At 44.5% G+C, this 23,272-nt stretch overlaps 1 protein-coding gene across 1 annotated transcript in view; it reads left to right on the forward strand.

The window, feature by feature from the left end:
- SH3RF1 (SH3 domain containing ring finger 1) overlaps nucleotides 1–23,272 on the forward strand; it is a 205,131-nt gene that overhangs the window by 111,656 nt on the left and 70,203 nt on the right. Inside the window, exons 3-4 of the mRNA XM_077144597.1 lie at nucleotides 6,177–6,452; nucleotides 7,218–7,313. Coding sequence (XP_077000712.1) covers nucleotides 6,177–6,452; nucleotides 7,218–7,313 — 372 coding nt within the window. The remainder of the gene's footprint in view (nucleotides 1–6,176; nucleotides 6,453–7,217; nucleotides 7,314–23,272) is intronic.

Below are 23,272 nucleotides of genomic sequence, written 5' to 3' on the forward strand. Positions count from 1 at the left end.
CCACTTTCTCAAGGCAGAGTGGAAATACGGCTGATCTGGAGGAGAGGAGGACGGTGGTCTGGCTGGAAAGAGTCTACTGTAAAGAGAACGCTGAAGAAAATGAGTATGCATTTATTCTGGGATATTAGAGTAAGGACACAGGAGAATAACTGTCAGGGGAGAAGGGTTTTTTCTTAATTCCTGTTTATTTACAATTGCCATCCTCAAAGTGGTGGTAGGATTCAAATAAAGTTAGTCTGTCCAGAAAATTCTACCTGGTAAGTTTGGGTTGGGTGGTGTTGGAAGCTTAAGAAAATGATCAATACCTATTCTCACAAGCAGTGTGGACAGCCAAAGCTACAGGCTGAGCCCCCAGTCTTGGGGTTTGTTCCTATGAAACTTAACCCCACAAAGGATGGGTCACGTCTACTTAAAATTAGGCCTAAGAGTCACCCCCAAGAGAGCCTCTTTTGTTGCTCAGATGTGGCCTCTCTCTCCAGCCAACACAACAAGCAAACTCACCACCCTCCCCCTGTCTACGTGGGACATGACTCCCAGGGGTGTGGACCTTCCTGGCAATGTGGGACAGAAATCCTAGAATGAGCTGAGACTCAGCATCAAGGAATTGAGAAAAACCTTAGAATGAGCTGAGACCCAGCAATAAGGGATTGGGAAAACCTTATCGACCAAAAAGGGAAAGAGTGAAATGAGACAAAGTGTCAATGACTGAGAGATTCTAAACAGAGTAGAGAGGTTATCCTGGAGGTTATTCCTACGCATTAAGTAGATATCACCTTGTTATCCAAGATGTAATGGAGAGGCTGGAAGGAACTGCCTGAAAATGTAGAGCTGTGTTCCCGTAGCCATGCTTCTTCGCGATGATTGTATAATGATACAGCTTTCACAATGTCACTACATGCATGATTGTGAAGAAAAAAAAAAGATCAATATCTAGCCCACTGCCCTCCATAAATGTTACAGGAGACAAATAAAAGATGGACTTTGTTGGATGATGGTATTCCCAGCCCTGTTGATAATGCTTTGGAAAAATAATTTATCATACTCATCTTTGAAGTTTGTTATATTAAAGCTGAAACATTTCAAGTGTTGATCAAATCATATTTGAGTGATAATCCAACTGAAACTTCTTGAGAGCAAAACTTGAGACTTATTAATTGTTAAAGAATCAGTACTTTCATGAAATACTGTCACTTATCTTGATAGATATTTCGCTTTGTAGAGAAAGGTCAACATATATTTTGTTGTACCAGAGACATTTTAGAGAAATCCTTTCCCCAAACAGTTTTCCTGCTTATTTCTTTATGTGCAGTACTGCCTGTTACTAAAACCTCTGTGTGTCTCAGTTCTTTCTGGGCAGTTTTTGAAGTCAGGTTGGAGTCAGCCAGAGTTTGTGCCTATTTCGATGTAGCTAAATTATTGAATTACCCCCATTTGGCTGTTTCCACTACAAGAGCATCTTCTTGAGTTTCTTTTTAGTAGATCATTGACTCTTTTTACTTTATTGGGGCTCTAAGAAATACATGAAGAAGAAAAAACACAAAAGAAATGAAAATAAAAATAAGAAATGCATGAAGGAACTTGAATTTCAGGCGCTGTCTTGCGTGTATGTCTGGCCATTGGCATTTAGAGACTGTGAAATAAATTGGCAGTGAGTGTTTTATTTACCTGCCACAATCTCAGCTGGATCTTCCAGGAGCCCTTTGCCAGCTAGATTGGTCATTTGAGGGTACAGGTGTGGAAGTGTAAAACTTTTATTCAGAAATATTTGTGTGCTGTCTCCTGAGGATTTTAATGTCCTACAGAGTAGCTGTATGTATAATTTAGAAGCACACGTTATTTGGAAGGTGAAACTAGACCACCGCTGTGTTTGTTCTTTTGTAAACGAGGAGAGTCGTCCCTGCTTATTGCAGTGTGGTTTGCTGAGACCCCTTACAGTGGCACGCTGTCTACGTGGCCAGCTCTCTGGTCAAGCTGCAGCGTGAGGACAGCAGCAGAGCGCGGCTAGACTGCGCAGTTGGTTTCTGCCTGCGCCTCGTGTGAGATAGTGACTGTGCGGGCCCCAGCGGATGAGAGCGTGCAGCCGGAGGGCAGCGGCTTGGGAGGCCTGCCCAAGGTGTCGGGGCTCTGGGCCCGGCTGTGGCGCAGCCCCCGGGCCTTGGTGAGGAGCTGGTGACAAGCAGAGCCTCCACGGGCCCTGGCCACCTGGCCAGTCGTTTGGCTCTGTCCTTCAGAGGCTGCAAAAGGAAAACACTCGCTTTTATTGCTCACCCAAGTCGCTGAACCATTTATCCTTCATCCTCTGCATTCTCAGTGGAAATAGTCTTTTAAAGATCACTGAACTTTGCTCAATTTGAATCAGAGAAGAATTCATTTAACTTACTGTGAGAAATCCTCTTTTGAGGAACTTGCCAGCAAGTGGCATTTTAGATCCTGGAATTTAATGGAAGAGCGGCACCGTGGAGGCGCACGTCCGAACGCGTGTATGTGTTCCTAGGTTGGATGCCGCCAGCTCTGTGGTTCTTCTCTGTGGCTCTGGATCGTCGAAACGACCGAGGCAGAGGAGAGTGAGCAAGTCAGGGTGGGTTCAGGAAGTTCTGTTTGCCATCACAGGGACGTAACCTGGGCTGAGCATGTCACTGTCGCCACATGCCGCATCCTCGCCACTTGCAGTGAGAGTGTTCGCTGATTTTTAGGAGCACATAATAGATTTGCTTTGGTGGAAAAGTTAATAAGTGTGTTGCCCCACTGGTGTGTGGAAGTGACCTGGGAAGGAAGTGATTTCTTCTGTTCCTACTTCAGTGCATCACGGAAGACCATACTGTGGTCACTTGGAATTTTACCGAACTCTTCACAGAGCAATTCAGGCTGAATTCTAAAGCATCTTGGTGTGTGGATTTGGACAGGGCTAGTTGAGGTGGGAAAAACCGAGTGGACAGGCTGCAGTGGTGGATAGAGTCATTTGTCGCTGAGTTTGCAATGGGATTTTCAGTTCATTCACGCCGGCTTCCAGGCCTCACCCCAGCCCCGCAAGGTGACTGTGGGCTCCACTGAAATGCCATCTCCTGTTGCACGGTACCTGTCAGTGAGTTTGCAACCAGAAAGCAAACCTGTGCTGCAGCAGTGCACGCTTCAAAACCCTGCACATGGCCTGGGAGGAGCGGTCACTGCATTACCTTACCGTGAATGCGTACTGAAGATGTCGTGCTGTGAGTCCATCCAGAAGGAAAGGCGTCCAGCCGTGTGGAGGCGAACGTAGGGTCGGGGCAGTTTCGGGGGTGAGCAGGCTTTCCACCGGCCGTGGGGACAGTCCCCGCCCCAGCACTTCCTGTCTGCCGGGCCATTTGTGTGACTTAGCACACGAATCTACGAAGCCCTCACACGCCCAGATGGAGAAACTGAGGCACAGAGCTCATACAGTGGTCGGGGGGAGCCGTGGGCACTACTTGGGGGAGCCGTGGGCACTACTCAGGGGGAGCCGTGGGCACTACTCGGGGGAGCCGTGGGCACTACTCAGGGGGAGCTGTGGGCACTACCCAGTGGGGAGCCGTGGGCACTACTTGGGGGAGCCATGGGCACTATTCAGGGGGAGCCGTGGGCACTACCCAGTGGGGAGCCGTGGACACTACTCGGGGGAGCTGTGGGCACTACTTGGGGGAGCCGTGGACATTACTCAGGGGGAGCCGCGGGCACTACCCAGTGGGGAGCCGTGGACACTACTCAGGGGAGCTGTGGGCACTACCCAGTGGGGAGCCGCAGGCACTACCCAGTGGGGAGCCATGGACACTACTCAGGGGAGCCGCGGGTACTACGCAGTGGGGAGCTGTGGACACTAGTTGGGGGAGCCGTGGCTCTGGAGCCCGGCCCTGGCTCTCCCCCGCCTTGCCTGCCCAGGCCAACCCTGGCTGCGCTGTGACCTTGGTGCACCCCGACCTCGGTGAGCCCTGCGCGGGTTCACTTGAGTTGCCCTCCGCTCACCCCCCTCCTCTGCTTCTGCCCTGCCCCCTCACCCCGCCCCCTCGTCCCCCTCACAGCCACGGTTATTGCTGTGCTCATTTACTGTCACCTGCTCGGCCCTCTCATGTGACCTCTGTGCCAGCCAGACCCCAGGAAATGTGTAAGTAGGAGGGAAGGCGGGGGCGCCCCGGGACGCACACCAGGGCTGTCCCTTCCGCAGAGCTGGAGCCGGTGGAGTGTGACCACAGTTCACAGGACTACCGGACGTCTTGATGGGCATTCCCCCCTGTGTAAGCAGAGGTCCCAGCGGCCTTGCCTTGGGTGCAGGTCAGAGGTCCCAGCGGCCTTGCCTTGGGTGCGGGTCAGAGGTCCCAGCGGCCTTGCCTTGGGCGCGGGTCAGGGCCGCGGAGCTGGCATCCGGCCTCCAGGGGCCCTCGGGGCAGTCCAGGTGGGCACAGGGTGTGGCAGAGCCACGTGGGTTGATGGCCAGTCGCCATGGCATGCAGCACGCCCAGGCCTCACCGCTGCCGGTTGCATGGTGAGGGCAGGAAGTTCTCTTCAGCCAAACCAAAACGTTTAGGAAGGAGAGGTTTGGCTTATGGTGCACCAGAGTCTACGGCTCTGACTAGAAACTAAAGCGAGGTGTAAACGCTGTGTTGTGAACCGTCACCGCTATCAGGGTATAAAAATCCAATCTGTTTTTGGGGAGAAGGGAGAGTAATGTGAGGAACGAGCCTCGCTTTACTTTGTCTGAAAGAGCAAACTTGAAAACAACTCAGCTGGTTCCGGCTCCCCTGGCCCTCTGCCGCCCGCCCCTGTGCCCATGTGCCACCTGCGCCAGGCGATCTGCTTGTCACTGCTTCCCGCCATGTCCACCACCTCTCTCGCCCCCTTACCGTGGAGCCCAGGGCAGCAAGCTGCTTCCCACCTCGGTGTCTTCGCTCGTGCTGCCTGCCCGCCTTGCCTGGAGTTCCCTAGTGCTTCTCTCTCATTCCTCTGCTCCCCTCTGCCTCCTCACTCCTGTGTGCCCTTCAGTGCTCGCTTCATGTGCTGCTTCCAGGAGAGGTTTCGTTTCTCCCACCCTTGAGACCCAGGCTGCCTGCTCCCATCAGCCGTGTACCTATTTCTAGAATTTCAGTCCTATGATATAGTTAGTTATCGCTACTTCTTACCCTTTAGGTCAAGAACTGTGCCCTGTTCCTCTTTAAATCCTCAGCATTAGCAACTACGAAAGTAGGAGCTCGGTAACTGTTCTCTGGGTGAAATGAGTGCATGCAGGAGGAGCCCTGTAATCTTGTTCCCTGAATGACTATGGATGTCTTTGGTCTGCCATTTACCCAATTATAGGCAGAGTGCCCCAGAGAGGCCAGATGTCTTCCTAAAGTGACAGCTGACCCTGGAGAACAGGCAGCCCCAATACCAGTAGGCAGGGGCATATTTATTGTATTTGATTATTAAATTGCCTTGGGCATGCACACACAATATTAAAAATTGTCATTTAAAACCATCATACAATGAATGCAGTAACATTTAAGAGCTCATCTGCTGGCATATTAGCCCAGCAGTGTTCTGTAATCTGGAGAGAGTAATGCTTTGTCATCTTAGACTGTAAAAATCCTGTGTCTGTTTGCTCACAGATTGTAAACTCAGGGAGGGCAGGAATTGGAACTGCCTTACTCTCTTGTATTCCAGACCTGAACAGCTAGGAGACCTTCAGTACATGTCAGTTGAGTTAATGAAAGAATGAGATCTGCTCCCCGGATTAGAAGCAGGATCGGGAAGCATTCTGCCCAAAAGCTAAACCCAGATTTTTTTCAGTCAAGCTTAAGAACTGTTAGAAAATTAATGAATTGTGCTCCTGTTTAAATTTTTCTTCTCAGGACTTACATTTATCCTGCTGATTAAAGTAGTTAGTACAGGAAGTTAGGTTTGCTTTTATGAGCTTTTAAATTCCATACCAGAGAGTCGGACTCAGCAGTGAGAAGGCTCCACGGCCTGACGTTTGGGCCTCGGGCCTAAGGGGCAGCTGCTGCGCGGAGCCCTGGCTGTCTCGTACTGTGCACGCGTTGGTATTGGCCACTCGGTGTCATACATGTGTAGTTTTTATATAGATGAGCTTTTCTTCAAAGTGCAGTGTGTTGATTTGACCTTAAATTGTGATACTAGAGTTTTAGTTTGGGGGATTTTTAGACTGATCTTTTGTTCAATGTCATCTCTTGAAGGGCATACCTCAGTTACCATGTGCCAAAGCTTTACACACCTACGAAGGAAAGGAGCCTGGGGACCTGAAGTTCAGCAAAGGGGACATCATCATTTTGCGGCGGCAGGTGGACGAGAACTGGTACCACGGGGAGATCAGCGGGGCGCACGGCTTTTTCCCCACCAGCTTCGTGCAGATCCTGAAGCCGCTGCCTCAGCCCCCGCCGCAGTGCAAAGCCCTCTACGACTTTGAGGTGAAGGACAAGGAGGCGGACAAAGACTGTCTCCCCTTCGCAAAGGTAAGGCCAGGGCCAGCCCGGTCCCTGCCCTCCAGTGTGCCATCAGGGGCACGTGACTTGGGTTTTGTTTTTGTAAAAGATACAGCAGTTTTATGTAAAATACCTGGAAGCAGCTTCTTTAAGTGCCAGGGAAGGTAATTTTGTTCAGAGCCTGTTCTGTGCAGGAGCGTTTTGGTGGATGCCTCTGCCTGGTATCATTTTCCTGTTTACAGCCTAAATAGAATTCTAAACAGTGTAGAGGGTGCTCGTGCGTGCAGGAATTTTAAAGTACTGAATTGTGAATAACAGAATGAAACATCATTACTTCCTTATTTTATATATGCTGCTTCATTTCAAAGCATATACTTTGAAGGGAGAGAGATAGAAAAATAGGGAGGGAGGGAAGTAGATAGATGGATGGATAGATAACGGTTGGAAATTTTAAGCGGGATATTGTGTTTTATGTAATGAAAAAGCAGTAGTGTCTGTGAATGGACATGTGCACATTACCAGAGAGAACCTGAGATTCTAAATCAGAGGTCTCGGAGGCTGGGCAGGTAGCGCTCAGGGCTGCAGGTAGTGAGTCTTGACAGAATCGCCAGCCAGCCCTGTGCTAGAGGCACTCCATGGTTTCCAGCTGTTGGAAGGGATGCCAGGTTGGCTGACAGTTACAAGTCATTTCATGAAAACACCAGCTTTATGTACTAAGGAAATGTCACCGTCTTTTAGGGAGCTTCGAGGGTCAGGGTGGCGGACGGGGCGGCTGACTCCTTGCTCTTCCTTCAGGACGACGTGGTCACGGTGATCCGCAGAGTGGACGAAAACTGGGCCGAGGGCATGCTGGCGGACAGGATAGGCATATTCCCGATCTCGTACGTCGAGGTGAGTTCATCTGAGGAGACTCGAATCGCGTTGGTTCCCAGCTGGGTGCGTAAGTGTTGATTGTGCAGTTGGAGCCACAGAGACGTCCTCAGGGCACAGCGCCGGGCACGTCCTGCGCCGACCCTGGACGGGTTACGGGGAGCCCGGCGTCCTGCCCTGCGCTGACGGAGGACTGATAGATGTCTGAGACGCTTCACGTCGTCTCTAAGCTAAAAGCATTCCTGAGCCTGTCAAATGCCACTGCGTGCGTTCTGCCAGCCACCTGCGCTGTCTCTGGGTTTTCTGTGCTGTTTGCCAGCTTTGGGAATAGAAGGCTGGCAAAGTGCCTGAGTGAGGTGAGAGATTGACTTATTTGTTTACTTATTTCTTCATTTTCTGCCGTGTCGTCAGAACTAGAATGGTGATTGTTGAAGTAGGCCTTCAATAAAATGGATTCAGTAAGGGCAGGGCTCTCCGTCCGTGCCATTCCAGCGACTGCTTGGTCCCCCACCCCCTTCGCCCCGCCCCACTTCTTTTAATCGGCTTTACCCAGAAAGGTAGGGGCCAAGCCTGGCGCAGTGAAATATTTTTTAGAAAGTATTTCTAAAGTAACACAGTTGTATTATTTTAAGAAATAACACATACTTTAAGTGAACTAACAAGTTATCATTAACTTGTTAGATATAATGCAATAGTCCTGCATTATATCCTATCTCATAGGCTCTCATGTCCTTTAGTAATGAGAATTTCTTGCTCAACACAAAAATAAAGGCATTTTCAAAGAATGAAACACACTTCAAACACCTGTGCAAGGGTTACTGGGGTCATGGAAGGCTTCCAAGAAGTGAGGTCTTGGCAGGTATCAGTGGATTGATAAGTAGGGGCTAACCAAGAGAAATGGAAGGAGGTATAACTACAGCAGGAAAAACCTACGGGCAGGGGAACCAGCATGTGCAAAAGGCAAAAAAGTACGAAGACCCAGGTTCGATTCCCGGTGCCTGCCCAAGCAGGAAAAAAAAACCAAAAAGTAAGAGAGAGCACAGTTTATTTGGGGAACTGAAAGTAATTCTCTTGTCTAAAATATCAAAGCGTATTCTTAAGCATGTAAAAATGAAAAACCACCACCACTTGTTTTCTCTTCTTTTTATCTGAGGCATTTGGTTTGGCATGATTCTGAAAACTAAAATGACAAATTGTGTCATTGTTGCCAGCACTCAATTTCCCCCACAGACAGTGAGACTGCCAAAGTTTTCATAAAAAATCAGTTTGACTACTGTATATCGAAGGAGAAGTAATTGAAACCATGTATGAGTCTTGAATTTTATCCACATTCTTCAAACGTTCCTGTTTATTGAAATATTTTTTCTACTTTGAAAGTAAACTTTCGAAAGAATCAGCTCCCAGGCAGTGCTGTCTGTGCCTTATTCATATATTCTAACTCTGGGTCATGGAAAATTACATGCATTTCCAAGCAGAGGTTTAGCAATGAATGCCTGTCTTTACTTGTTAGGTATTATCAGTATTACATGCCCTGCTTGGATTGTGATGCGTGAAAAAGGATTGTCAGACATTTGTTATTGGGCAGGTGTAGAATTGCACACGCGGGCATAAAGACCCACCCATGGCAGATTCACAGGCATTTAGAGTCACTCAGGGCTTTAGGATTATCTGCTCTAAGTTGAAAAGGTAAAACTCTGCCCAGGTAGAAAGTATTTTCATTCTCTTTTCTTTCAAATTGGCACTTTCCTCATTTGAACCAGAATTTTGCCAGTCAGAACATGGTAAACAAATCATCCATCTCTTGGAGCCTGTGAGCATTCCCAGGAAGCTGGTGGGGAGCAGAGCACCTGGAGAGTCCCGACACCTGACTTAGCCCCAGGAAATAAAGTGGAGGCAAATCCAGTAGCAACCCTCCCAAATTCAACTGTTTACATAACGTGTAGACTTCGTATAGGGTAGTCTCAGACTGGTGTTTCAGAGAGTGTGGTAGAGCTGACTACAGGAGTCAAAAACAGGCTTTCTTTTGGGAAAAAAAAGGTCTTTTTATTGCTCTATAAATCTATTCGTATTTGACCTAATTCAGGACCCAGACAGTCTGCAATATAAAAGCAGTCTGTGCTACAAAAACTCATTTGTAATTAATTTTCTTAGTTCTTATAAGCAGACATCTATGTCTCCACCAGTGTTAAGAGCTTTACTTTTCACAGTGCTGCCAAAAACTGTTATCCCCCAAAGGTTTGGGGAACATGGAATGAAATAATAATCTCAAAGGGTCTTATCCACAGTGGTTTGTAGCTCCGATTAAACCGTAACGCGTAATATGCCAGTGTAAAGTCATGATGAAAGAAATGGCCCTTCCATCCATGTGTAATGAGGGGAAATGAGTTCAGAATTGGTTTCTGAGTCTCCACAGCCGCATTTTTTTGCCACCAGCCTGCCTGTTGGAGCTGGAGCTGCCCCCCATGAGGGTAGGAGCGGCCGAAAGGAGCTGAAGTCTGGAAGTGGGCCAAGAGTGGACTGGGTGGGAAGAGTGAAGAAAAGTCCTGCTGGGATAGTTTGTCCTCTCTTCCTTTGTCTTGTGGCCCCCCCATGTATAGAGTAAGGTGATAAAATGGGGTATGGATGGAGGCTTGCAAAAAAAAAAAAAAGAGCCCTGTAGTTGAAGTAAAGCAAATTCTTCAAGATTTGAATAGAGAAGGTGAGTCACTGGTCAGGGGGGTGTACAGGGGAAGGAATGGCCCTCAGTTCTGTGCCTTCGCGTTCTGTCTAGCCTTTCAGATTAGGGTTTTCCTTCTTTCATCCCATTTGTGCTTCTCCTTAGGAGGGTCTCCTATCAGACTCCTTTCTGGTCAAGTCTTAGGAAGTGTGGGCTCTGTTCTGTCCACACTGGCCGTCCCTCACCCGCACCACCTCCACTGCTGGAACGCAGTGACGCATCAGAGCGTCGTGGGGAACTCGGGAATTCCTGCAGACACCATGGCCCGATGACCTGTTATACAGACAGCTTAGATGTTAAGGACTGAATGCGGTTAAGAAAAGAAATTAGTAGCCATTTTCTTTCTTTGTGAAAAAATACCAGTTTTCTGTAGAATTGAGTGGAACATTTTAACAGTCTCATTAATTCAGAGCTGAATCATCAGGTTTAGCAGTCATTTGGATAAGAATTTGCTTCTCTGAACAAGCAAAAAAATTTGAATGAAGTGGGCAGGCTACGGTGGCTTAGCAGGTAAGAGTGCTTGCCTGCCATGCCCGAGGACCTGGGTTCGGTTCCTGGTACCTGCCCATGTGAAAAAAAAAAAATTGGAATGAAGTGCTAAATGTAGGATTTTGGAAGTTTTCTAAACATTATTATGTATGGTAGGCTTATAACAAACTATACATTTTTATTGTTTCTCATTTTATTTTGGTATTTATTAATTTATAATTCTACGTACCCATTTTTCTCAACAAAATAAGTAGTTTTGCAGTTTGCTCTTCTGCTGTATGTATGTATAGCAGTGAGCGTTCCTTACTGTGTGCGTGCCCTGGATGAGGTCAGGTAGCGGACCAGCACTCTCACTCTGTTTGCAGCCCTAAAGCAGGTGGCAGGATCGGTCCCACAGATCTTGGCTCCCACGTCACTCCTGGGAGACTTTCTCTCACCACCTCACCTCACGTAATTCCTCTTCGGTTGCTTCACCTCACGCACGTGATGGTGCAATGAGAAGTTTGCACTCTGGGGCCGTGAGGCAGATGGTCAAGCCCTGCCTCTGACACTGCTTTCCTGAATGGCTCGGACTCTGTCCCTCCTGTGAACATAGCAGAGGGAGGGACAATGCCGGGGATCCTTGACAGCAGTGCCTGGCATGTACTGAGCGCTCTGCAGACAGCTGTGAGTGCATCGCCGTCTTTATCATTAGCCCCTCATAGAACTTTTGCTCTCTGTGGTTATTTTGAGTTACTTTATGTGTATCGAGTGGTTGTTAAGCTCTCACCACCCCTGTTAGGGTGTGAGCTCGTGTGGACCAACACCCTGTCTTTCTGATTTGCCTCGGCACCCTTAGGCTCTCACAGGCCGCTGCTCTAGTAGGCTGCCAGTAAATGTTGGTTGAATAAATGAATGAACCTTGAAAACCATAAACTCTGAACCCCCAAATAGCTATTTTTTTACATGTGGTCCAACTTTTGCATTTTTTCAGCTATGCACCTATCATTCACTCTCCAGGTGTACATTTTATCGTCGGTTTATCTTGGTGGATATATCAGAATTACATCCCTTAAAGCTGGAGGGTCTAGATAACTTTAATGAGAATTACTGTTATTTTAAACCAGGCTGGGTGAGTATTTGGTTATTTCTACTTGAGAATTTTTCCACGCTACAATGATGGTGGCGAAACTCTTTAGATCTTGGCGCCTGGATTGACTATTTGGTTAAAATAGAGAAGACACTCTCCCCAGTACTTTCTGAGATTAATTTTAACCTGCCTGAGATTTTTCCTTTGAATCACTTTGAGCAGAGATAAGTTGACTTTATTTTCAGGGATCTTCAGTTTTTAAATAATTGTTGTTATAAATGACCTGCAATCAACTTCACGTGGTTAGAGTATACAGTTTGATGAGATGCTCCTTGTTTGTTTTCAACTTGTAGAATCAATCTATATGCAGACTGGGGGAGGCGTTCCTGTAGTTGGGGAACACTGAGAAGTCAGGTGTGCAGGTCTCAGGGCACAGGTTGCCTACGAGTGGTAGCGCCCCCTCTTCATCAGGGTGGGGAGCTGGGGTTATCATCTGTGCTCTAAGAAATGAAAAGTGGAGGTTTAGGTTCTTGGTTGGAAGTTGTCAAGGTGACCTGTGGCAGGACTAAGAAGAGCTGTGCCAACTTTTTTTCTTACCTTGAAAAGAGAATAATAATGTGAGTAGAAGGCCAAAGTCACAGGCAATCAAAGAGTTGATTGAACTATGTAAAAAGATATTCTATCTTTTATTTTTTACATGCCGTCTTTTCCTTCAGAATTAGAAAGTGGAGTGCTCAACTGATTGAAGTCACTTAACTTTTATAAAAGAAATTTGGAGAAGTTTTTAAGAAGTTGGAAAAAGAGAATTACTATATTGTTCAACATAGTAACTTTTCCCTTCAATTCTGAAGTAAACTTATAAAAGAAATTGTTGGGCATTCAGAACCACAAAATAACTGTGTTGCCTAGCCCACTAACTTTCTCCTTCAACTCTGAAATGAATTAATTTTTTTAATCTATTTTTTATTATCAAACCAAATCAACGTACAAACATGAACATTCTTAACATACAAACATTCCGTGTATGGTGTACAATCAGTGGCTCACAATATCATCACATAGTAGTATATTCATCTACTATGAATATTTGCATTTTTTAGAATGTTTGCATCACTCCAGAAAAAGAGATTAAAAGAAAACACTCATACATACCATACCCCTTACCCCACCCTCTCATTGACCACTAGTATTTCCACCTACTCAATACATTTTAACCTTTGTTCCCCGTTTTTTTCCTATGCCTTTTACCACTCCCTTTCATTGTTTGCTAGTATTTCAATCTACTCAATTTATTTTAACCTTTGTTCCTCCTATTATTTATTTTTAATCCATATTTTTCTTACTCATCTGTCAGTATTGTAGATAAAAGGAGTATCAGACACAAGGTTTTCACACTCACGTGGTCACATTGAGAAAGCTCTATCAGTATACAGTCATCTTCAAGAAACATGGATATTGGAACACAGCTCTACAGTTTCAGGCACTTCCCTCTAGCCTCTCTAATACTCCTTAAACTAAAAAGAAGGTATCTATAAAATGCGTAAGAAAAGCCTCCAGAATAACTTCTCGACTCTGAAATCTCTCAGCCATTGACACTTTATTTTGTCTCATTACTCTCTTCCCCCTTTTGGTCATGAAGATTTTCTCAATCCCTTAATGCTGAATCCCAGCTCATTCTAGGATTTCTGTCCCACATTTCTAGGGAGGTCCACACCCCTGGGAGTCATGTCCTACGTAGAGAGGAGGAGGGCAATGAGTTTGCTTGCCATGTTGGCTGAGAGAGAGATACGCTACATCTAAGCAACAAAAGAGGTTCTCTGGGGGTTACTTTTAGGCCTCATTTTAAGTAGGCTTAGTCTGTCCTTTGCAGAGATAAGTTTCATATGAACAAACCCCAAGACTGAGGGCTCAACCTATTGATTTGGTTGTCCCCACTGCTTGTGAGAATATCAGGAATTCTCCAAATAGGGAAGTTGAATTTTCCCTCTTTCTTGCCATTCCCCTGAAAGGACTTTGCAAATACATTTTTATTCAGTGTTCAAATCAATCATCTGTCTTTCCTTCTGGTTTCATTTGTGCCCCCAGCCCTCCTCCCTCTATCATTCTCAGATGCAGCTTCATTGAATGTACTTACATTATTATGCTACAGTCACTTCATTGAGTGTACTAACCTTACTGTGCTGTCCATTTCTGAATTTTTACATTTAGTCCTGTTGTACAACCTGTACCCCTTCAGCTCCAGTTACCCAAAGTCTACTCTATTTCAATCTCCCGATGGCCTCTATTGTTAAATGAAATTCTCCAAGTTCAATTATTAATGTTAGTTCATATCAGTGAAACCATACAGTATTTGTCCTTTTGTTTCTGGCTAATCTCACTCAGCATAATGTCCTCAGGGTACATCCATGTTGTTAATACTTCATAACTTTATTCTGTCTTACAGCTGCATAATATTGCATTGTATATGTATACCACAGCTTGTTTAGCCACTTGTCTGCTGATGGACATTTGGGCTGTTTCTGTTTCTTGGCAATTGTAAATAATGCTGCTATAAACATTGGTGTTCAAATGTCTGTTTGTGTCCTTGCCCACACGTCCTCTGAGTAGATACCTCGCAGTGGTATTGCCGGGTCATATGGTAATTCTATACTTAGCTTCCTGAGGAACTGCCAAACTGCCCTCCACAGCGGTTGCACCATTTGACATTCCCACCAGCGGTGGATAAGTGTGCCTCTTTCTCCACATCCTCTCCAGCACTTGTTGTATCTTTCCCTGGATGCCTTAAATTGGACATTTCTATAGACTTGTTGTAATTGGGACGTTTTCTCAGCCTTAGAACTGTAAACTAGCAACTTACAAAATTCCCCTTGTTAAAAGCCATTCTGTTTCTGGTATATTGCATTCTGGCAGCTGGCAAACTAGAACATAGTTTATTAGCATAAAGTTGTTTATAGTACCATCTCATTACCTCCTTTATTTCTGCTTGGCCAGTGGTTATGTCTCCTCCTCCATTTCTGATTTTACTTATTTGCATCCTCTCTCTTCTTTTTGTCAGCCTCACTAAGGGTCTTTCAATCTTACTGATTTTCTCATAGAGCCAACTTCTGGTTTTGTTGATTTTCTCAATTCTTTTCATGTTCTCAATTTCATTTATTTCTGCTCTAATCTTTATTATTTTTTTCCTTTTGTTTGCTTTGGGATTACTTTGCTGTTCTTTCTCTAGTTTTTCCAAGTGACCAGTTAGTTCCTCAATTTTTGCTGTTTCTTTTTTTTTTTTTGATACAGGCATTTTAGGGGAATAAATTTCCCTCTTAGCACTGCCTTTGCTGCATCCCATACATTTTGATATGTTGTGTTTTCATTTTCATTTGCCTTACTGATTTCTGTTGAAATCTCTTCCTTGACCCATTGGTTGCTTAAGAGTGTGTTGTTGAGCCTCCACATATTTGTGAATTTTCTGGCACTCTGCCTATTATTGATTTCCAACTTCATTCCTTTATGATCTGAGAAAATGTTCTGTATGATTTCAATCTTTTAAAATTTCTTGAGACTTGCTTTGTGACCCAGCATATGGACTATCTTTGAGAATGATCCATGAGCACTTGAGAAAAAGGTGTATCCTCCTGTTGTGAGGCGTAATGTTCTATGAATGTCTGTGTAGTCTAGTTCATTTATTGTATTATTCATCTTCTCTGTTTCTTTATTGATCCTCTGTCTAGATGTTCTATCCATTGATGAGAGCAGGGAATGGGAGTCTCCAACTATTATGGTAGATGTGTCTATTTCTTCTTTCAATGCTTTCAGTGTTCAATTCATGTATTTTGGAGTACTCTGGCTCAATCCATAAATATTTATGATTGTAATGTTTTCTTGTTGAATTGTTCCTTTTATTAATACACAGTGTCCTACTTTGCCTCTTTTAATTGTTTCACATTTGACATCTAATTTGTTGGATATTAGTATAGCTACTCCTGCTCTTTTCTGATTTTTGTTTGCATGAAATATCTTTTTCCAACCTTTCACTTTCAGCCTGTGTTTATGCTTAGGTCTAAAATGTGTCTCCTGTAGACAGCGTATAGATGGGTCCTGTTTTTAAATCCATTCTGCTGGTGTATGTCTTTTGATTGGACAGTTTAATCCATTAACATTTAGTGTTATTACTGTAAGGGCGGTACTTTCTTCTACCATTTTGCCTTTTGGAGTCTATATGTAATATCTAACTTTTAATCTTATTACCTTTACTGATAGTCTTCATTTCTACACTCTTCTCCACACCTCTCTCTGCTGTCTTTTCCTATCTGTCTCTAGTGCTCCATTTAGTATTTCTTGCAGAGCCAGTCTCTTGGACACAAATTTTCTCAGTGATTTTTTATCTGAAAATGTTTTAATTTCCCCCTCATTTTTGAAGCACAGTTTTGCTGGATATAGAATTCTTGGTTGGCATATTTTCTCTTTTAGTATTTTAAATATATCATACCACTGTCTTCTTACCTCCATGTTTTCAGCTGAGAAATCTATGCGTAGTCTTATTGGGCTTCTCTTGTATGCGATGGGTTGCTTTTCTCTTGCTGCTTCCAAAGTTCTCTCTTTCTCTTTGACATCTGACATTCTGATTATTAAGTGTCTTGGAGTATGTCTATTTGGATCTATTCTGTTTGGGGTACGCTGCACTTCTTGGATCTGTAATTTTAAGTCTTTCGTAAGAGTTGGGAAATTTTCAGATAATTTCCTGCATTAGCTTTTCTCTTCCTTTTCCCTTCTCTTCTCCTTCTGGGACACCCACAACACGTATATTCGTGCACTTCATGTTGTCATTCAGTTCCCTAAGTCCCTGTTTATATTTTTTCATTCTTTTTTCCCTGTTCTTTTGCTCGTTGGATTTCAGATGTTCCGTTTTCCAGTTCACTAATCCTATCTTCTGCCTCTTGAAATTTAGCATTGTAGGTTTCCCTTGTTTTTGTCATCTCTTCTACTGTGCCTTTCATTCCTGTAAGTTCTATGATTTCTTTTTTCAGACTTTTGATTTCTTCTTTTTGTTCATCCCTTGCCTTCTTTATATCATCCCTCAATTCATTGATTTGATTTTTTTTTGTTGTTGTTGTTGTTGTTGTTTTTTGATCTTTCCATTCTTCTCTTTAGGGATGTTTGGGCTATGACAATTCTAAATTTTTTTTTTATTATTAATTAAAAAAAAATTAATTAACACAACATTTAGAAATCATTCCATTCTGCATATACAATCAGTAATTCTTAATATCATCACATAGATGCATATTCATCATTTCTTAGTACATTTGCATCAATTTAGAAAAAGAAATACAAAGACAACAGAAAAAGAAATAAAATGATAATAGAAAAAAATTAAATAAAACATAAAAAATAATAATTAAAAAAAAACTATACCTCAGATGCAGCTTCATTCAGTGTTTTAACGTAATTACATTACAATTAGGTATTATTGTGTTGTCCATTTTTGAGTTTTTGTATCTAGTCCTGTTGCACAGTCTGTATCCCTTCAGCTCCAATTACCCATTATCTTACCCTGTTTCTAACTCCTGATGGTCTCTGTTACCAATGACATATTCCAAGTTTATTCTCTAATGTCGGTTCACATCAGTGGGACCATACAGTGTTTGTCCTTTAGTTTTTGGCTAGTCTCACTCAGCATGATGTTCTCTAGGTCCATCCATGTTATTACATGGTTCATAAGTTTATCCTGTCTTAAAGCTGCATAATATTCCATCGTATGTATATACCACAGTTTGTTTAGCCACTCGTCTGTTGATGGACATTTTGGCTGTTTCCATCTCCTTGCAATTGTAAATAATGCTGCTATAAACATTGGTGTGCAAATGTCCGTTTATGTCTTTGCCCTTAAGTCCTCTGAGTAGATACCTAGCGATGGTATTGCTGGGTCATATGGCAATTCTATATTCAGCTTTTTGAGAAACCGCCAAACTGCCTTCCACAGTGGTTGCACCATTTGACATTCCCACCAACAGTGGATAAATGTGCCTCTTTCTCCACATCCTCTCCAGCACTTGTCATTTTCTGTTTTGTTGATAATGGCCATTCTGGTGTGTGTGAGATGATATCTCATTGTGGTTTTGATTTGCATTTCTCTAATGGCCAGGGACATTGAGCATCTCTTCATGTGCCTTTTGGCCATTTGTATTTCCTCTTCTGAGAGGTGTCTGTTCAAGTCTTTTTCCCATTTTGTAATTGGGTTGGCTGTCTTTTTGTTGTTGAGTTGAACAATCTCTTTATAAATTCTGGATACTAGACCTTTATCTGATATGTCATTTCCAAATATTGTCTCCCATTGTGTAGGCTGTCTTTCTACTTTCTTGATGAAGCTCTTTGATGCACAAAAGTGTTTAATTTTGAGGAGCTCCCATTTATTTCTTTCTTTCTTCAGTGCTCTTGCTTTAGGTTTAAGGTCCATAAAACCACCTCCAATTGTAAGATTCATAAGATATCTCCCTACATTTTCCTCTAACTGTTTTATGGTCTTAGACCTAATGTTTAGATCTTTGATCCATTTTGAGTTAACTTTTGTATAGGGTGTGAGATACGGGTCCTCTTTCATTCTTTTGCATATGGATATCCAGTTCTCTAGGCACCATTTATTGAAGAGACTGTTCTGTCCCCGGTGAGTTGGCTTGACTGCCTTATCAAAGATCAAATGTCCATAGATGAGAGGGTCTATATCTGAGCACTCTATTCGATTCCATTGGTCGATATATATATCATTGATTTGATTTTTGATGAGGTTTTCCATGTCTGTTCGAGCATCCTAAATTAATTGTTTCAACCCCTGTATTGCATTTGAATTGTTGGTTTGTTCCTTTGACTTGGCCATATCTTCAGTTTTCCTAGTATGGTTTGTTGTTTTTTGCTGGTGTCTAGATATTTAATTTCCTTTATTATTTTATTCTGGAGATTGTTTTCACTTCTACCTAGGATTTTCTTGCTGGAAAACTTGTTGTCTATCTGTTCTTTGACATTCAGTTCAGTTTATTCTAGACTGCTAGCTTAGATTCTGTTTAACAGATCAGAATTTTCTGTTCATGGTTTCTTGTTTCTTGCCCTGCCTGTATGGTGCCTTCTCTCCCAACATCCCTACCCCAGGAGGGTCTACTTAGGTAATATAGACCTCAGTCAGATTTTCCCAGACCAGACTGGCCTCCTCTCAGAAGGAAAGAGTCTCCTGCATCAGTTTTGCTGAGGTTGAGACCCAGCAGGTTGAAAGACTTTCCTGTGAAGTCTCCGGACTCTGTGATTTTCCTGTCCTGCCCAGTGCGTGGTGCTTGTCTGCCTGCAGGTCCCCCCAGCATAAGGTGAGGAGGCACCTTTAACTTCAGCAGACTCTCCTGGCTGGGGTGTGGTGGAGACAGAGGAGAGCTTGTAGGCTGACTTCAATTGCTGCAGTTTTCCAGACCCTGGGGTCTGAACTCCTTGAGGGAGGGAATCCGCCTGTCTGGGCTCCACCCCTCTCCTGCAGAAGGCACGGGCTCCAGACAAGCTCTCAGACAAACTTAATTCTGCCCTTGCCTGGGGCAGTTGGAGCCTGAGAACTCGTGCTGCTCCATCCAAAGAACAGTCAAGCCGTAGAAACACAACCACAAAAAAGAAAAAGAAAAATCCTTTTCAGAGCAGGACCCCCGTTCTTTGGGTTTGCCAGTCAAGTGCCTAAGTTGGTACATTGCTCTGGGTGTCTCCAGGTCGTATGTGCCCCCTGCTTTCCTTCAGGGCCCAGACCCTTTCAGGTATTATGTGCTGCCTGATGCAAAATACCTCTGTTTTTTTTTTCTTTTTCCATCAACCCTGCCCCCTCTGTGCCAGGGCAAAAACCAGCAACCTCAGCTTTTACCTGGGGTTCAGCTGAGCTGGGGGCCTATTTTTAGTAGTCAGAATTTGTTAATGAATTCCACAACTGGAGCTTGGTTGTGCTCAGCCCCTGCTGCTGCTAAAGTCCCTTTCCTTCCCCTCTGGGAAGCAGCCTTTAGGGGAGGGGCACTGACCTCCGGGCTTGGGGGACTCACAGTTCGGGGTGGAGCTCACAGCCGGTCCAGCTGGTCCAGACTGGGGTACACTGTGTGTCGGGTCATTGACATGGCCCCAGGAGCTGTTCTGTCCTGTTCCTGGCTATTTACTAGCTGCTCTGCAGGACAAACTAAATCCCATCCCTCGCTAAGCTGCTATCTTGGACTGATCTCTGAATTAATAATTTATACTGGAAATTTAGAGAGATATTGTTGAGAATTCTGTAAGAGAGAATTACTTCCTTGCAGCATCCTTTCACTTTAGCTCCTATTGAATGGACACATCATATGTGCTTTAGAATAACATTTTTCCCCCAGCATTGTAGGCTCTGTTCCATGGTACAGGTTTTCATTATCTTCTCAATGTTATCAGTTTAATACAAGTAATCGTTGCCTTCTGTTCTGTGGCAGTGACGGAGGGAAAAACGAGCACTGGCTTCTGGGGTTCTAAGGGCAGGGGCAGGTGTCCCCTTGAGCTCCAGGGTCAACTGTCAGTACGTACGGCCAGAGGCATGTTCGCTAGATTCAGCGTGAAGGTGTGGTTTAGATGAGGTAAGGACCTTTATTTAGCTCAGTTTATGCTCCATCTGTTTTAAGCACCCTCTTTCTAATTTAAGAGTTTCTTTAGTCTTCCATGAGGAAAACATTCAGGGAGCTGAGATTCTACAGATCAGTTCATGTTTCTCGAGTTTTCACTGCATGAATAGACCATTTCAGGTAGTTTGAGTAGTTTTATAGAACATGAAAGTACAGATCTCTGCAGCGCCTGAGGATAATGACCAAATGGGGTTTAACATCCGCAGTGACTCCCCAGAGAAGCTCCGGGGTCTTTAGCCCGACCACCTTCCCCTGTGCCTGCCCGGGGTCCTAGCTGACCTGCCCTGCTCATCTCCCTGGAGAGCAGACCCTACAGTGTTGCTCGTGCCGTTTCCTTCACCAGGGGTCTCTCTGTGCCCTTGTCTCTGCAGAAGGCTCATCGCTGCTTGAGGACCCAAATGCGTACTATCGTTTCCATAAGCCCGTGTTTCCTGATGCTCCTGTGCAGAAACGAAACACAACCCTCTCCTCCCTTCGAAACTCCGCAGTTCATGCCATTCTTACAGGCCAGGTACATGCCAAGAGTGGGTTGCATGTGTGCATGATTTCATGTTCAGGGCCCCGTCCTGCATAAAGAATATGCTCAGTCGGTCTCCTTCTATAATAGGATCACATTCCAGAACATTTAGGAGGAAATAGTAATCAGTCCTATCACATATAGTGTGGGTGAAAATCCTTCCGTTCTTTTTCCTTATGCCGTAGTGATACGGCGCGCATGACTTTGCCTGCTGTTGTGGTACTTACTAAGCACCACTTTTTTGTGACTACGTAATAAACACTCTGGCAGCTCAACCATAATTTAATTATTTTCCCTGTTTTTTAGACAAGCTGAGTGTCTTGTTTAGGGACACTCAACCAGTAACTGAGGGGCAAGTCGTGGTTTCCATTCTGCAGTTTCACTGCCTCTTCGGCTCCCCGTGCGCCAGCCTCGGGCTGAATGTGGATGCAGAATCCTTTCTGTCTTCCAGCTTTGTCTGGATATGTAGAGGAATTTTCACTTTTCATCAGAAGTATTTAAGACTTTCCACACAACTATGTGATGATGTGAGCCGTTGATTGTATACTCTGGGTGCACTGTGTGTGTGAAGATTTCTCAGTAAAATATTTTTTAAAAATTAAGGGTAGTGAGACAGTGGCTCAGCAGGCAGAGAACCGGGTTTGAGTCTCAGTTTCTGCCCATGCAAAAATAAAAGAAACGTAATTTAAAAATTAAGACTTCTCAAATTCTAGCACCCCAACAGCTAATTTTCAGGAATGAGCCATTGCTCAATAATTTCAAATATCTAAATTTGCTTTTTAGAAAGGAAAATAACAAGTTAATTAAAAAACATCATCTTTTAAATATAATAAAATTGAAACAACTTTAAAAGATGATGTTTTTAAATTAACTTGTTAGTTTCAATTTTATTATTTTTTTTTAGAAATTATTATGTTGCTGTATACTTTCTAAATTTTGCAGTATCTAATGTTTTAAGAAGCCAAGTAAGTTCATTTTAAATAATCTAGTGTCAAGTCATGCCTAGTATTGTACAAAGAAGACAGAATAAATGTTGCATACTGGTCTGGGTATTTGTGTGCATATGTGGTATGCAAGTGGCAGGAGTGCAAGGATCCCAGTTGTTAAATCAATGGGGAACCAAGCTTTTCTATCATGAAATAGAATGTGTTTCAAGAAAAATTTTTCTAAATCTTGTGAAATGTGGCATTTATAATAGAGGTTCGTGGCAACGTACCTATTAATGAAGTTTTACATTTGTGCAGGGGAGAGAATTGTGTGCTGAGAAGGGAGATCTTAGACAAAGTCATAATGCCAAAGAGAATTCTCCTCTGGATTCTCTTTCCGTGCCCGTTTCCTTCGTGTCATTACCCTCCTTCCACCGTGCAGGCCCACGCATGTCCACACACTCATCCTCGCACACACTCTGGTACCCAGTGCAAGGGAAATATTCTGTTCACGGATTTATTAAGTGTGTACACATCACTGTGGAATTTTGGTCAATGCATTATTATACAGCAGCGATTTTTTCATTAGAATTTAACAATTCCATATTCGTGACCTCCTGAGATATGTATATTTCCTCTATAATATCCCTGCATGTGATGATAAGGTTCTTCTTGGGTGAAATGTGTCATTAGAATGTATCCTTTTGGTGAATACGCATTTTTAATTTGTGGTGTGTATTTGGTTAGTGAGCATGAAATAAAAGAAACACGCAAAATCTAGGTATTGTCAAATTCAGTAAACCCAGTGAGCAGAACGGAAGTCAGTTTTTGAATTACCCGTTAGCCTGTCTCCCCAGTACTGTGGTTAGACTGTAGATCTCTTGCCCCAGAGCTTTGGGGTCATAGGTGCGTGTTCAGCCTTCACTTTCAGGATAGAGCTTTTGTCTTTGTCTTTAAACCTTTCTACACCTTGCCCGTTCTGTGCGTCCTCCTGTCTCATCCCTGGGCTGAGCATTTCTTCTGCTTTCCAGTGCTTCCTTGACCCAGGCCTTCCCTTCTCCAGGAACTTTGGTGGCATCATTTAGTTCAGTGGAGCAGTGGCTGAACGTCCCTCCCCTCGGCAGGATGCCGCGAGGCTTGTCGCCTGGGAGGCTGGTCTCCACTGCCTGCTGCCTCGGTGGGCAGCCCTCGTGCCCGCTGCCTCGGTGGGCAGCCCTCATGCCCGCTGCCTTGGTGGGCAGTCCTCGTGCCCGCTGCCTCGGTGGGCAGTCCTCATGCCCACTACCTCGGTGGGCAGCCCTCGTGCCCGCTGCCCCTGAGTCCCCGCAGCCTGGTGGCCCAGCCGGGTGGGCAGGAGGATGTGAGTGGCTGAGGACGTCTGCCTGTAGTAGAGGTTCCGCGTGCCCGATGAGCCGCAGGAGGCCGCCCACCCAGAGCCTTGGCTTTGCCGCGTGGCAACTGGGGGCCGAGCGCTGCCCCACTCGGGACCCAGGCCACAGCTCCCGCGCCCCCGCGTGTGGCGGGCTCACAGGGGAACAGGGAAACCCACACTGCTGTGCAGCGTGGGGAACAGAGTGTGAAATGCCTCAGCTTGTGTCTCCAGTGACTATATGTCTGACTG

This window comes from Tamandua tetradactyla, chromosome 26 (assembly GCF_023851605.1).
Source record: "Tamandua tetradactyla isolate mTamTet1 chromosome 26, mTamTet1.pri, whole genome shotgun sequence".
In the NCBI taxonomy this organism is placed as follows: domain Eukaryota; kingdom Metazoa; phylum Chordata; class Mammalia; order Pilosa; family Myrmecophagidae; genus Tamandua; species Tamandua tetradactyla.